Source organism: Maniola hyperantus, chromosome 21 (assembly GCF_902806685.2).
Source record: "Maniola hyperantus chromosome 21, iAphHyp1.2, whole genome shotgun sequence".
Taxonomy (NCBI): Eukaryota; Metazoa; Arthropoda; class Insecta; order Lepidoptera; family Nymphalidae; genus Maniola; species Maniola hyperantus.
Genome location: NC_048556.1, coordinates 2,009,302 through 2,025,597, shown reverse-complemented (window position 1 = coordinate 2,025,597; position 16,296 = coordinate 2,009,302). Strand labels below are relative to the sequence as shown.

At 34.9% G+C, this 16,296-nt stretch overlaps 2 protein-coding genes across 2 annotated transcripts; both read right to left on the bottom strand.

Annotated features, from left to right (window-relative positions):
- Positions 1-6,373: 6,373 nt before the first annotated feature.
- Teh2 (tipE homolog 2) lies at positions 6,374-11,014 on the bottom strand. The gene is made up of 2 exons (XM_034980004.2): positions 10,248-11,014; positions 6,374-8,980 (listed from the first exon to the last, which is right to left on the bottom strand). The coding sequence occupies exons 1-2, from the start codon at positions 11,012-11,014 to the stop codon at positions 8,929-8,931; spliced, it is 819 nt and encodes a 272-aa protein (XP_034835895.1). The 3' UTR covers positions 6,374-8,928.
- Positions 11,015-12,188: 1,174 nt separating this feature from the next.
- On the bottom strand, positions 12,189-13,555 carry Teh3 (tipE homolog 3). Its single transcript, XM_034980003.2, has one exon. The coding sequence runs from the start codon at positions 13,491-13,493 to the stop codon at positions 12,189-12,191; it is 1,305 nt and encodes a 434-aa protein (XP_034835894.1). The 5' UTR covers positions 13,494-13,555.
- Positions 13,556-16,296: the final 2,741 nt, after the last annotated feature.

The following is a 16,296-nucleotide window of genomic DNA, read 5'->3' as shown; positions in this document are numbered from 1 at the left end:
AAGAACCTCGCACCGGAAAGCGCAGCTTTGCCAGATCTTTCAATGGATTTAATTTAATTTAATTTAATTTAATTTAGTTTAGTTTAGTTCAGTTCAGTTCGGTTCGGTTCTGTTTGGTTCGGTTCGGTTTGACTCGATTCGATTCGATTTGATTCGATTCGATTCGACTCGATCGATTCGATTCGAATCTAATCGAATAATATCGAATATAACGTTTCGTTCCTATCGTAATCCTAAATGGTCGCACAGCATAACCAGATTCAAGTGAATTAAGTTTTTAACACTCCCATCAAAACTATTGATTTTCCAGGAAAAAAGTAGCCGGCTGCAAGCTACCTATTTACCGAATTTCGTCAGAATCGGTTACGTAAATGGAATAGATGTGGAAAGTTAATAAACAGACAGACAGATGGTACACTTTTGCATTATTAATATTCCTTAGTATGGATTGTATTCGACAGAAGGATAGTATTGTTAATAATTTAGCGACTCGGTACGATGTTGCGTAGAAACACGTCGATGGTAGAAACAAATTAAATAGCTGCTTTAGCACACAACCAAGCTCTAAAAGGATTTCAGTACCCATCTTATAACTTGGTAAAATTGTTTATTTATTGGTTGCTTCTTCAATAGCGGATTGACGTGTTCTTATTTTAATGGATATAGTTAAAGACCTGGAGAGTGATAGAGTCTACTTTTTATCCAGGAAAATTAAAAAGATTTCACGATATATTAAAAAACCTAAACAATGTGAAAGAAATCGTTGGATTTGTTTTAAAAATAAATTGTCTACACTACTGTTTGTATGTGACTCAAGGTTGCAGCCTCTTTACATCCGACAGTAGAGGGGAACACAATGAGAGTAGGCCTGTCCCAATTTACCATTGCATCGTTCCATAAAGGCTTTTCTTAGACACCCGTTGTCACGACCACAGTCACGACAAACGGAGCGACACAGAACTATGAAGCTAACTTTATACTTTAGACATTTCCAAAGATATGTACTTTAATAGAAAAAAGCCTTTTTTCAAGCAATTGCTCATTAAAATAGAACTCCAGTTTTGGTTGACATGACCATTGCGTCAAAAAAAACTGGCCAAGTGCGAATCAGACTCGCGCACTGAGGGTTCCGTAGTACAATCGTATTTTATCGACATTTTGCACGATAAATCAAAAACTACTTACTAGATCTCGTTCAAACCGATTTTCGGTGGAAGTTTGCATGGTAATGTACATCGTATATTTTTTAGTTTTATCATTCTCTTATTTTAGAAGTTACAGGGGGGTGGGGGGGGCACACGTTTTACCACTTTGTAAGTGTCTCTCGCGCAAACTAATCAGTTTAGAAAAAATCATATTAGAAACCTTTAATATCATTTTTGAAGACCTATCCATAGATACCCCACCCCACACGTATGGGTTTGATGAAAAAAAAAATTTGATTTTCAATTCTAAGAATGGGGAACCCCAATTGTTTTTTTTTCTATTTTTGTGTAAAAATATTAATGCGGTTCACAGAATACATCTACTTACCAAGTTTCAACAGTATAGCTATTATAGTTTCGGAAAAAAGTGGCTGTGACATACATCCAGACAGACGGAGAGACAGACAGACATGACGAATCTATAAGGGTTCCGTTTTTTGCCATTCGGCTACGGAACCCTAAAAAGTGACAGCTGTGAAATGCGCGGTTAGACTAAGCTGTCGTCTACTCTACGATGAAACAATTGTTTTTAAAGACAAAAAGTAATGAAGTAAGTTTGGGCCTGTCCCAATTTACCATTGCATCTTTTAATGGGCGCGTTTGGAACCCTCGTAGCTTTAGTTTTAAGTTTGCGTAATAATTTTCACCACTATATCTTACAAATCTAACACCATACCAGACCATCAATAAGAGTAATTTATTACCTATTTTGAATAAATCATTTGACTTTGACTTTGACTTTGACTTAATAATCCTGTGGGAACTGTTTGATTTTCCGGAATGAAAAGTAGTCAAACAGTTCCCGCGGGATTTTCAAACCTAAATCCACGTGAACGAAGTCGAGCCAATAGAGGTCATTTGAAAGCACTGTAACGCTTCTACGGAGTAGGGCATTCCAATTATAGTAGAAAAAAACCTACGTCCCAGGATCGATACCTGGCAATAATTTAGAGTGAAACTTCGGAAGTTTATGTTTAGAAGCCTAGCGTGCGATGTAGCGATTTCGAACAGTAATAAGGCGTTGTCCTAATACAACGCGATTACGCGATCATCATCAGAAATTGTAAAATTCCAAATTTCCCCTGCTGGATATCGAACCAGTACCCGTAGTACAAGATTTTACGTCTCACCAAACGAAACCAAATTCGAGAGTCGAAATACTTCCGCGTTACAGTAAAATGGACCTAATCAGCCTTGAATTGAAGTCAAATATTCAATGCCTTATGCCACTGATTTTAATTTCGCAATGTTTCCGCTTGGAGCGCTGGCTGTAGAAGTGTAGACAAACTTGAGCTTTAAAACAAGGCATTTAAGATCCAGTTTACTGAAACGCGGAAGTATTTCGACTCTCGAATTTGGTATGGTTTGGTGAGACGTAAAATCTTGTACTACGGGTACTGGACCTTCCACTAATAAGACACACAGAGCTCACCACTTCGCCAGGGAGGTCGTCAAAACCTTTCCGCTAATCGCTCCGCAAATGCAAAAAGCGCTGAAGCTATACATCGATGGCTAAAGCGCTTTGAAGCGCTGTCAATGTAAGGGGTTGAACGGCCCCCATAGCACGTAACATTGCGTTTTACTGCATTGCTGTAAAGTATTTACTTCCACATTACTTTAGGTACCTAAGTATAATTAAAAACTCTTTAAAATATACCATAGGCACATTATTACGACTTTTTAGTCTAGCATTTTTAGCGGTTACATTTTTTTAATCATTTGAAATAATAATATGCTAGCCTTATCTAATTACTTTAGAAATCATCAGCCCACCATTGTGCCATGAATACAGACTACATTTGCGTGCTGAACAGCTAGGTTGATCCTTTGCGCAAAAAGTGTCACCAGATGAGGCTCAGTGACACTCAGTGAAATGGTGAAAGGACTCTATATTTTTTTTAGAATTCTCGTTCAAGAAGTTTATTAATATACAGTTTAATGACGGGCAGCGCCATCTATGATGTGATTTATGAAACATATTAATTAGTCGTGAACATTTTTTTTTGTGATATAACCACAAATTCACGGATTCGGATTTTTCCTATACTTGTGAAAATTGTTATCTGCCATTGCTACATTGCTATCTGCCAAATTTCATGGCTGTAGGCTGGGAGTAACCTGGGGTTTTGTTCCCTTGTCTTGACAGACACAACAGACAGCCAGACAGACAACGAAGTGGACCTATAAAAGTTCCTTTTTTTATCGGGATACGGAACCGTAAAAATAGTTTTGACGGCCTCCCTGGCGCAGTGGTAAGCGCTGTGGTATTATTAGTGGGAAGTCCCGGTTTCGATTCCCGGCAGGGGTTTGGAATATTATAGTTTCTAAATCTCTGGTTTGCTCTGGTGAGAGGCCTCGGCCGTGGCTAGTTGTGCTATAAGACCTACTTACCTACCTACCAAATTTCATGATTCTAGGTCAACGGGAAGTACCCTATAGGTTTTCTTGACAGACATGACGGACAGACGGACAGACAGATAGACAGACAACGAAGTTATCCTATGAGAGCTCCTTTTTAGGGTTCCGTACCTCAAAATGAAAAACGGAACCCTTACCTATAGGATCACTTTGTTGTCTGTCTGTCAAGAAACCGACAGGGTACTTGCCGTTGACATAGAATCATGAAATTTGGCAGTTAGGTAGGTCTTATAGCAGACATAAGGGGAAAAATCTGAAAATCGTGAATTTCTGGTTACATCACACAAAAAAAATTATATTGTGGTCATGAATTAATAATTAGTGTTTTTAATTTTCAAAGTAAGATAATTATATCAAATGGGGTGTCATATGAAACGGCTTCACTTGTGCATTCTAAAACACATTTTTGTTTCTTTTTATGCATCATAGTTTTTGATTTATCGTGCAAAATGTCGAAAAATACGACTGTAATACGGAACCCTCGGTGCACGAGCCTGACTCACATTTGGCCGGTTTTCCCCTATGAGGTAAGGAACCCTAAAAATCGCGGACTTCATGTAGTAAAAATTAAAAATACAAGTTTTATTAAAAAAAGCTTTATTTGTCTTAACACTTTGTGTCTTTGCTCAGATGTCGATGTAACTGGAAATACGTAAAGTCATATTCAGACATGGTTTACATACAGTTCGCATAATATGGGCTCTTACAGAAACGCTTTTTACAATGAGGAAGTTTCAGGGCAACGTTCGATAAAATTTTCATAGATGGCGCTAAATACTACCACCACTAAAGATGAAAAATAATACCTATATCTATATGATCTATGCTTTAATTTTTTAAATTTAAATCGGATGCGAAATTAATTAATTACTTCTATTATAGTTCACAAATTTTGTGGGGAAGAAACATAAGGATAATTGCAGTGCACGCTAGCTCTTACTCTTCATCAATGTCATTAATTGACACGACCTAAACATTAAAGCATAGATCTTATAGATATAAGTATTATTTTTCATATTTAGTGGTGGAAGTATTTAGCGCCATGTATGAAATTTTTATCGAACGTTTCCTGGAAACTTCCTCATTCAAGGGCACTATAAAATAATGTTCTAAATATTAAAAATAATATTTTTTCAATTAATGGCATTAAAAAGACTAGGTAAAGATAACTTAAAAAGATGAACTTAAATCTAAATTAAAACTAAGTAATCAAATAATAAATTTAATAATAGTAATATTTTAAGAAGGTGAAAGGAGATGCTGGGTTCAATTAATTTTGCACGCCATGCTTGGCAGGATATATGATTACCTAGTTTTTAAGACCCCAAATAATATACATGTGCCTATCATATCTGAGCAAAATTTATAAATGATTATGAAATGAAATTATGATTATAAAAACTTTAAAATTACTTAAATTGATTTTCACATTTTCTCCATGATGGTACAAAAATATGCTTGTTTTTGTGCCATATTATATAGATCGAGGAACAGTAGGTATATATTTTTTATTATTTGTAGGTAGTATATGAACACCAAATTCACAGAACATTCGAAGGTAGTTAAATTAAGTTAAAAGCCTGAACAGTTTTTTTCTAAATATTTTTAAACCATGCTAGTCTGAATATGACCCTTTCATAAAATTAATGAAATAACATTATTTACATAAATTTATAAACATAGCGAATAATAAAATATAACTAATAACATTTAAATAATTTATTATTTACAACTTTTTTTATATAGGCATTTTGATAATAATTTAAAGATATTATTTATAGTATTTTTTAATGTTTTGATAATAAAATTGATATATATTTGTTTAATTGACGGAGGCTAGCATGAATACAAAAAACTAATTTAAAGAAAAGAATCGCGACGTAATAAAATTAAAACACGTTATTATTAGAAATTAGGTACCTATGTATTTAAAAAAATGATAGCGACTAAATGTCAAAAAAAAATCAAAATCATACCTACCACAGTTTTAATTTTCAATTAGCCACTAAAGCCTCCATTAAATTAATAAAATAAGTTACGATAAATAAAATGAAATAAAAAATAAGAAAAATCTGTAAAATAAATTCAAAAAGGTAGATTATAAACTTAATTTAAACAAATTATTATTATTTTCATTACCAACAATAAGATATTTTTTCATTATCTATCAACAAGCTTATTTATATATTAATTTAATAAGTAGGTAAGTATTGGGTACTTTCGAGACTCAAAAATAACATTATTTTTTCATTAATTTAACAATAGTTTTAAGCATTAATATCACACGATTCTGGCAGACAATGTAAAAAATGCGCACCAATACAGATAAAAAAAATATTCATTAACTTTATTTAATTATTTATTAACATAAGTCGAAATTATTTTATTTCACAAAATTAAAAGTCGACTCAACCAATTTTTAAACGAACCACAATTTGATATAATTTTAACAATAATTTTTTCATGTCTTGTTTGTAAGAAATAAGGTTGTTTTTATTGGACAACTCTGTGTACTATAATAACTATGTATGACGTTGAAATAAAAGTTCGGTTGTAGATACAATAGGTTTAGTATGAAATCATTTAAAATATATTGGGTTTTGTAGGTTATTTATTAGAAGCTAAAAAGTAAAGCAAAAACTTTTTTAATGAATTAATTAAAAAATTCTAGCGATGACCGATTTAATGCTAAGAAGTTTGATACAGCGAAAAATTCTTTTTCAATCATAAATATTATTGCGCTTATGCATTTTATTTATACTGTGCATCTATCACTTAGGTATATAAGTAAAAATGTAAGCTATGTGTTTCTACAACAGACTTAAATCTAGAAGTCTACTTCATCATTGCAAAATGTTGTAATAGTATTGAATAGCGGAAAAAATATCTAAGTAAGCTGTATAAGCTATTAGATCTAGTACGCTGGACTTTTTTTAAATATGTTTTCATGGTTAACACAAGCTTACTATCTATCGCTGCAATCAATGTTAAGGCCAATTTTTACTGACGAATAAGTTTGACATGACAAATTTTCAGTCAAAACATTTACTCCTCAGCGAAACATTTTTTGGCATTATTTTGGTGATTGAAATAATATAACGTTTAATAAATTTTTGTAGTTAATTCCTCATCTATCATTCCCCGTCTGATTAATTCATTATCTCAAACGATACATTATATACCTACGATATAAGTCCCGCAAATTGTTAAAGCGCGTGGCCACCATTTTAGTGACGTCAGCACTAGACTGAAGTTTCGAGCTTGTGGTATATTTTTTTTACTTAAATACACGTCAAATGACGTCAAAATGATGTCATGTCGATCGTAATGAGACATGGTTCCAGCGCAATAGCAATTTGCGGGACTTATACGAACATTTACGTACACTGTTGGACATACGTTTTTTTTAGAGATTTCCACACTCCACGGTTTTGTACCGGTGCGCTAAATTGTCACAATGAAGCTGTCGCTAATTCTGTTGAACACAATCTCTAAACTAAATTAAAAGATCTAAATCTAATACTATACCGAGTGTTGTTACCAGAACGCTAGCAAAACAAAGACAGGTGATATTTTTGACATGATAAAAAACGCGAAAAAATATTTAAAAAATTCCAATATTTTGAAAATGTTCACGATATATTGCAAATAAAACATCTGACTGACGCTAGAGGTCAACGAACGTTACGTAAATAGGCCACTCAGAGTCAATGCCGTCGTAGGTGGGGCATTAGCCCGAGTTTTGCACATTATTCATTGCGGGTTTGAAAAATACTAAATCACTTAAACTACAAAATGAGGTAAATGGTTATTGGTATTGGATTGTGTTTAGGTAGTATGACAATAACGCAAAGTTTTTGCTAACGTTCTGATTACACCCTGTATTATTCTCCCTGTGGAAAAAGATTTTGGACATGTCAATTAAGTTTAGTGATGCATCAGAATTAGCCACAATGTTTTATTGTATGAAATAAGTCCAGTGTACTAGTTTAGCTAATTAATAATTAAATTAAAAATCCTTCACAAAAACAGTTTTGATCAGAATAAAGACTATCTGAAACGAATTATATTTTACGCAGTACAATATGGAATCTAATTTGTATCTAAAACTAACATAGGTTAGGTACTTTGAACATTTGAGCTTATAGTTCTATTATAATTTTTATTAAACTAACCAATGATCATGAAAAATCTGTACAAATTTAAACATTCTATTACGTATATTAATTCAGACAGTTGAAAATATAAAAATAAATTTTATTATAGGATATATAGGAATAAACATTATTTAGGAAATAATACGGAGAGTTTCTTAAGCAAAAATTGTAATTTTGAAGTTTGAACCTAAACCTATATTTTAAGAATCCTTATCTTATACTAAATCCACATAATATACAAGAAAAAATTCGAAATAGCAAATTATAAAAATGATCTTAACCTACCCGGCCTAGCTCCAATTTAGAATAAAGAGACGCTGTTTTTTCGTTTTTTTTTCACACATTTTAAACTCGCAAAGCTTCGCTGCATAACCAAAAAAAATTAAAAAGAATACGTACCTACAAACTGTAATAATTAGAATTTTCCTAAAAGTAAAAACTTTAGATAAAAATATAAAGTTTAATCATCAATTTCTTTGATAACGTGTTACTTACAACCAAAACTTTAAATTAAAAACAAAAAATGATAACAAAAATTGTTATCATCCAAATAATCTCGTTAAGCTAAAAGCCATTGCACCTTAGCGAAAAAATAGCAATAGTGCCACGTTTTTATCTCTTTTGTCGGATAAATTCGCGTCCAGTTTAGATAGATACGAGTGTATATCCATTTTGTTTGTGTGTGACGTTCACGAACCTGTAAATTCTCGAATTTTGTCAATGTCTGCAAAGCTGACGCTCTACAGATACATGTATGTAGGTAAATCAAAGTTGACTCGTGTTCAGGGTTGGTCAAAAAACAGTTTAATAAAACAATTTTGTTAAAAAATGTTTAAAACTGTTTTTTAATTAAAAACATGTTTAAAACACACAAAAAAGGCTTGTTTCACGATAGAGTCAACTTCGATAAAACCATACTTAATTAATTTTGCAACACTATTTTCATTTCATTTAATTCCCAGGGACGCGACAAAACAAAACGTCATGCGATAAATTATGTGAGTCTGATGGAGCTCTCACACGTTCGTATTTGTTCGTACAGGTTCGCGAACATGGTTACGCGGTTTCATGTCGTCGCCAGCTCAAAGATGTGCGTAGCCTTCAGTGCGGGGCGAGGCGCGGCGGCGAGCGGTCGCAGTTACTTGGCGTCAGAACACGTCGTCACTTGGGTCTTCATCCAGATCGCATAGAAGCTTGCTGCTGTAAATGAAAACGAATACATTTAAAAAAAGGAACGCCTTTTTCTCCTAACTTTAAATTACATCTTTAAAATATGTTTGGTGATTTTTAAAACAATTACGACTACATTCAATTGATGGCAGTTATTTTAGATTTTATTAGATTATTACTACGTATACGGGCTCTGCCTGACTACAAAACGAATAGTAACTTCACACTGATTTTAACTTTGCTTATTATTTTTGTCATTGCATTGATTTTTTTAATCTAATATTTTCATTAGCTGACTTAAATATTTTTGTGTTCGAGATTGCTACATTCTATGAAGTATTAATATAATAAAATATAGTTCAATTATTGGTTTCTTATTTTTGTTATTGCATTGATCTTTCAATCTAATATTTTTATTAGCTGTCTTAAATCTTTTTGTCCCTTTACCTTTCATGTAATATTTACTACATTAATTTCTGACAATATTTGATTTGATGGAGATTGCAACATTCTATGAAGTATTAATATAATTAAAAATAGTTCAATTGATATCTGCCTAGAATAAGTGATGGAGTGATTAGACTACATAATTTATAGTGCCTAATTCTGGCAGGTATTTAAATTACATATTGTGCACTATTGCCAAAGATTGTTAAGTATGTCTAGTTTAACTACAAATATAATACGAATAGATCATCGAAAGGCAATGAAATTAAAGATGATTTATCAACTTCTATCTGCACTAAATACACTACCTACATTTAAAATGTGACTTGCTAGATTCAGACGTTACACAGAGCGTGATAGATGTTAAACTGGTACTTAACATTACTTAACATACTTGCAAAGAATCGTTAGATCCAAACAAACTAAAGGAGTTACTATTAAGTTGCATCACCGAACTTGAAATGCGTCCTGCAAGTCCATTTTATTGAAACATCAGTCTAAAATCAAATGAAAACTGTAATGATGTTAAAATTCTAAAATAATAGGTAAGGAAGGAGCTGTACTTAAGTCCAGTACAATTAAGTCTAGTTTTTTCTGTGTGCGTCCGACTAGTGCCTAGTTTCATAGTCATGCACGATCATAATCTTGTAAATAAAATGATATACAAGAAATAGAAATGTAGCTAGTATTCTTGGCACCATACCACGCAGACAGGATTTGTACAGTAATATTAGACAAGGCTAGCTAAGTGTTATTGCAACATGTCTACTAAAAAACTGAACTTAAGTGCAGCCGATTCCTTGCTAAGACCGTTGAAATTCTGAATAATTGATAGGTAAGTAGTGCTTACTCTTCTTTGCTCGCGTAAGATTCGGCGTGAACTCGCCTATTGCAGGCCCTGTCGCAGCAATGGCAGTGCCAATATGCGAGCACACTTAAACTGAACACGAAGACCGTAGTCGGTAGCACCAATGCCAAGATCAATCCACGGATAGTAGAGTCCCACGAATACCTTGCCACAACCAATTCTGGACGCGTCTGGCTATAATAGCAAGGGAAAACTTTAGGGGATTTCTTCCCTGCGTAATCGTTCGCAAACTCTGAACAGTTCACTCTCGGTGGATAGCCGCAACCTTCAGGGTTTATGAGGAACTTCAAATCTTTCGCGTCCCATTCCGTTGGTATAGGGGCGTTCTCAACGAACGGTTGCCTGAGAAGATTTACGCGAATTTTGTGGCATTTCGTATGAGTCGTGGTGCAACCTTCTCGGCATGATGCCCATGTACAGTTCGTCAAGGTTTGGGCGTAAGAGTGTTCTGACACGGAGCATATGCCAGCTTCGGGGGCGAATTCTGCTAGTATCGTCTGTATGGCTGGCTCGACCACGAAAGGGATTAAGAAAAGGAATGCGAAGACAGCGAGTATGGCTGAGGTGCCTAAGCAGAGCGAAGTATAAAATTTAAATCGTTCGAAGTAATGTGCAAGCAGCTCCTCCCTCGTCGGCTCTAGAGGTATGAACTCCGCACTGCCTGGTTCTGCGGATGCTCCCATAGGCAGAGTCGATCTTTCAGAGGTGGCTGGTGAAAGACTCGTGCGGGATCTGCTGATGGTCGACATTGGGAGGTTTTGTGAAGCACTGTAAGCAGTTAGTCGTCTCTTAGTGAGCTAGCCGGGCCCTCGCAAAGGAGGGGAACGCCTGAAATTAAAGAAAGAGGAAATATAAATAACTGTGTTTATTAATATATTAAAATACGGGATATGCTTAGTTTTATTATGACACATTAGAGTACCTAATATGGATATATTAATAAGTCTGTGGTATTTCAGAATATTGTACGATGATCTAAAAAATCATTGATAAAAGATGCGATCATGATGTTTATCAAATTTTAGAAATGGTGTAAACTAATTATTGGCGTTACTGTTCCACTAATAAACAAAATTAAAAAAAAAACTTTAATGGCTTTTATTAAATTAATTTATAGCTATAAACACCTGTCTGTAGATATAGATGAATTTAATATGGATTACTTTTATTACGGTATTCGTGTTATGTTTGAAATACGTTTGACACGAATTTCCTCAGTCACGGAATAAATGTGTCAAGGTAAATTAGTTTTAACGATTTTTCTCATCAGTTGAGGTAGGGGAATATTTTAATTCCGTGTTAGTTAGTCTGTTAATATCTAGTTAAATCGTTTAATGTCTAGCTTTTTAACTCATCTGTGAATTTCCTGTTGTCTGATAAGGCACATTAGCGACATCCCGTTTAAGATTCGTTTTACTGGTATGACGTGTCCGGACATACATTTTGCGACGCTTCAACAATTTTATTTTTGGAACTACAAATCTTTTGTTTTTTTGTTCACGTTCTTAATCAAAATCTCTCTTGACCATTTCAACTCCAGTCAATCAAAATTCAGGAACGATAATATATAGCAAGCGAAAATTGTCGGAATCGATTTTTTTTATATAACTACCTAAACTGAGCTTTAAATACTTTGACATAGAGTTAAAATTACAATATCTACCTACTGAAAACAAAATCCGAGGTCACGTGATACACCAACATATCATGCGCTACTGTATAATAAAGCTTATGCCAAAGTTTGTAAAGCTTAGTTTGAGTTATTATCAAAAAGAGGTCGCGGCTCGAATCTGTCTTGTACCTGACACTTCTGAGACCTTAATGTCATCACTATGAATAACCACTAACCAGTGTAGAATTTTTTAGGTTAGTTTTATATGTCGTTAAATACTTAATAGGATTGGAAAGCTCACGTGACTGATCTCAGAGGGGAGAAACAGGATCATTTGGTGAGAGCTGCAGCTCAGCCTGCCCGCCAGCACAACTCTTAAACCTCATCTTCGCATCATCACCAACCACTACAGTCGTTTGACATAACAACAAAGTAATACACGACACGACCACTAAAACTGTCGGCAGGACCAAAGCAACCATGAACTGGCGATAAGTGGCATTTAAATCAAATCTGGCAACCACAATATCAGGGTTGTTTTCAGTGTAGAAGCAAGGAAACCTTGCTTTAGCATTGTGATCAGTTCCGTCACGACCGAATGTTTTCAAAAAATCCTTACACTCATCAATCAGAGTGTTAACACATCCTTCAAGGTTAATCATCAATCGACTGTCATTAGCCATAGTCAATTCAACTTCAGATGGAGCTATAACTCTATTCGGAACAGCTTTCACAGTATATAAATATTGCAAATAAGTAAAGTTAGTTAGATCAGATATATCCGTTCGTGGTAACAGAGCTGCATTAATGCAATCCACAGCAACCACCCCTGATGTGCCATTGTGAACTGCATGACAGGATAACATTAGCACTTCTTCACCAGAATCAGTCCAAACAATACTACCACCGTCCTCTTTCGCTAATTTAGAACACCTTGCGAGAAAAACTCTATCGCCACTTAGCACTATAACGTTTTTATGACGGGTTGGGATGTCGACGCAGCGTCGGTCACAATTGTACGGTGTTTTTATTTTTCTACAAGTGCCTCTACTACACGAAAACAATCCATGAACGTCTATACACGTTATCTTTCCTCTTCTTCCAGAACATTTTAACGGTGGGTCTGTGTCTCTGAAAGCGCATTCGAAAGCGTCCGTTATGTTTATGCATTTTCCTTCAGTGCAATTGAATGTGCCAGTTAGGTTTCTACATTCGTCTCGTATGCAATGGTATTTCTTAGCGTTTTCTTGATCGATACCGTAGCAGGTTTTGTTGGCTGCGTTTCCACATTCAGATAGGAGGAGGGATGTTCCGTTTTTCCTGACGTTGACGTAGATTTGGATGCAGGCTCCGGAAGTTTTGCTCAAACACCACTCGCCACAGGATCCCCAGTCACAGTTGTCTTTGTTCACGGCTCGGGTTGTCGTGCACATGATCGGTGTAGGATCGATGCCAGAGGCGATCGCGCGGGTGTAGGGCATGTAGATAGCTACGGTGAGGTATACAATGGCCACGCAGCTAAGGACGGCCGTCATCTGACACACGCATATGGTGCCGCATATCTTGGTGTCCTGGGGCGGGATGATGAGGTCCTCGACCGGGGTAGGCTTCGGCATGGTGGAGACCAGCGACCGCTCGCGAGCTGCCTCCACTGGCGTATGGGTGGGTTGCGCGCATGCGTGGTGGCGCGATCGATTGAGCGCAGTGCGGGCAACCCCGAGTGCGCCATGCTTTTAATTGATGTCAATGGCCGATGTCGTCACCATTTTTAATTATTAATTTAATTTCGTAATTTTTATTAAGTTAATTACACACCACATTTAAAAAAAAATTGTAAACATATTTTTTCTATTTGTTTTTCAATTCAGTTTGTATTTGGTAGACAAATTGTTTTCTTTTTTTTTGTAGGTTATTTATTCACCTTTGACATTTTAAGAGCGTCATTATTTTTTAATGAATGCTTAGTATTTTATAACACATTTAGAGCTTTTAAATAAATAAAATTCCCTTAGTTAGTATGTATATGGAAATGAAATCGGTTATATAGGTACACAAACAATCAAAAATATAGTGTTTTTTAAATTATTCAGACGTTTCACCAGTTTTTAATTAAATTAAAAACGTTCAACACCTTCACAATATACCTACTTATCATCTTAAACTCACTTACCCTTGAAAATTAGTTGTTTTAACACAGAGTAAAACTAACTATATTTCACTAAAATCTTTAACACGGCACTTTTACAGCACAATATTTCTATTAACTATATTTTTTTAACAAGTAATTGCAATATTTTTATTTTATGTACAATCCGCATTTACTTCAGTGTTTTGCTTGTGGCCGTATGGTGTGAAGTTAGCTGGCAAATGGTCTGCGCAATGCGGTGTTCAATGAGCCAGCCTGAAGTTCTCTCAACCAACTTTGTATGTTTTTTAATAAACTACATCATCACCGTCACGTCACCCCTCGACGGCCTGAGAGAGAGTCATGTAAAAGTGGGTATTTAAGCCATAGTCCACCACGCTGGCCAAAGTATAGATTGGCAGATTTCACACACCTCTCAGGCGTGCAGGTTTCTTCACAATATTTTCTTCGCCATTCAAGCAAACTGTAATATTTTATTGCTTAAAACACAATTTACGTAGGTCCTGAAAAACCTACTTAGGTCCTACAGCGATAACTTAGATTTACGTACCTATGATCGAACCCCGCTAAGCGACATAGTTCTCCGTAAATTAAGATACTTTAGTTATTCATTTAAATTAAATGACTTTGGTATAATCGGCAGGCCGATTGCGAATCGACTGCATCTATCATTTACTGACAGCATCAATGTCAAAATATGGTTTTCCTATCACGGTTCGGTGAGACTGTCCACAAAGGATAGATGTGGACAAAAAAATGTTTTGACAGTTCATTTACACTATCGATAAAATTTATTGTATGAAAAATGCTATTGCGGACGCGTTTTGAAGTTTGATGTCATATAAGAACCTCGACAAATGTTACGTCAAATGAGGTTTTCATTGAAACAACTCGAGAGGTGTTTTTATCAGTGACATAAGCTATCCGCAAATCGTTTTACTACTCATATTAATTAAAATAAAGTTATGAAAGGGATTAAAAAAGGCTATAGTAATTCTTCTGCTAGATAAGAAATCAATTATTAATTTTAGAAGCTAGTATAATAGTATAAAAGCATTTTTAGATTAATATAAGTCTCATAAGTACTTTTAAAAGAATATGTGATGACTTTTCATTAGTAGGTTTGATGCACAGAGTACATTAAATATAGAGGTATACTAACACTGAGAAATGAGAATCACAGAGTACTTTTTACACTCACCTATAACTTCTTGGAGAACAGTTATGTGCATTTTAATTAAATAATTAAATATCATTGCTTTAACGGTGATGGAAAACATCGTGTGGAAACCTAAGGCATGCGCCTGAGAGTTCTCCAAAATGTTATCAAAGGTGTGTGAAGTCTACCAATCCGCATTTGGCCAGCATGGTAGACTATGGCCAAAACTCTTCTCACACTCAAGAGAACCGTACTCTATAGTGAGCCAGCGACAGGCTGAACATAATAGTATACCTTTGACTCCTTTGAGAACAATATGGAGAACTCTCAGGCATGCAGATTTCCTCATGATGTTTCCTTCACCGCTAAATCAAGTTAAGTATAATTAATTGTTTAAAACGCACATAACTCTTAGAGATGAGTACCTAGAATTGAACCCCCAACCTTCAATTATTCAGAGGTGGACATCCTAACCACTAGGCTCTTCGGGGGACTTCTAAAATTATTCCCCAAAGTAATGTCCAAAAGTCAAATCATTTTCTGATTTAATTGATTTAGCTTTGGAAATTACTTTGGAATTTAAATTATTTAGGCAAATAAAACAACAGTTTGATGATTTTTTATGTTTTCTTTTATTAAAGTAGATTAGATTCTGACATTTTAATTATATCACCATCTGCTTCTTATAAATCTAATCTGGCACCGTTCATTATTTTATTTGTCTCTGCACGGGGTCCAAGAGCTCGAGTTCACAACATATCCCAATCCATATCTTTGTCAGGATGAAGAAATGAATGCAGCACTGTATCTTTGACCTTTGCCTGAAAAAAATTATGATAACTGAGTAAGTGACCACTGACTGTGTTGCTTAATCTATACTACTAGGCACTACCAGCTTCTGTTTAGGTATGACGCTGTCTGCGAAGACTTTAGAATCAGTGTATATGGTATCTTTGTTACTAAGTTAGCTAATCCAAATTGTTTCTTTAAATATTTGTGGTACGAAGGAGTAAGAAACATCCAAACTTTAATATGAAGAGCAACGTTTTAGGCAGCTCTAGATATATAAGGAAACATACTCGAGAAAGCACTTGTAGTGTGGAGGTACTTACTA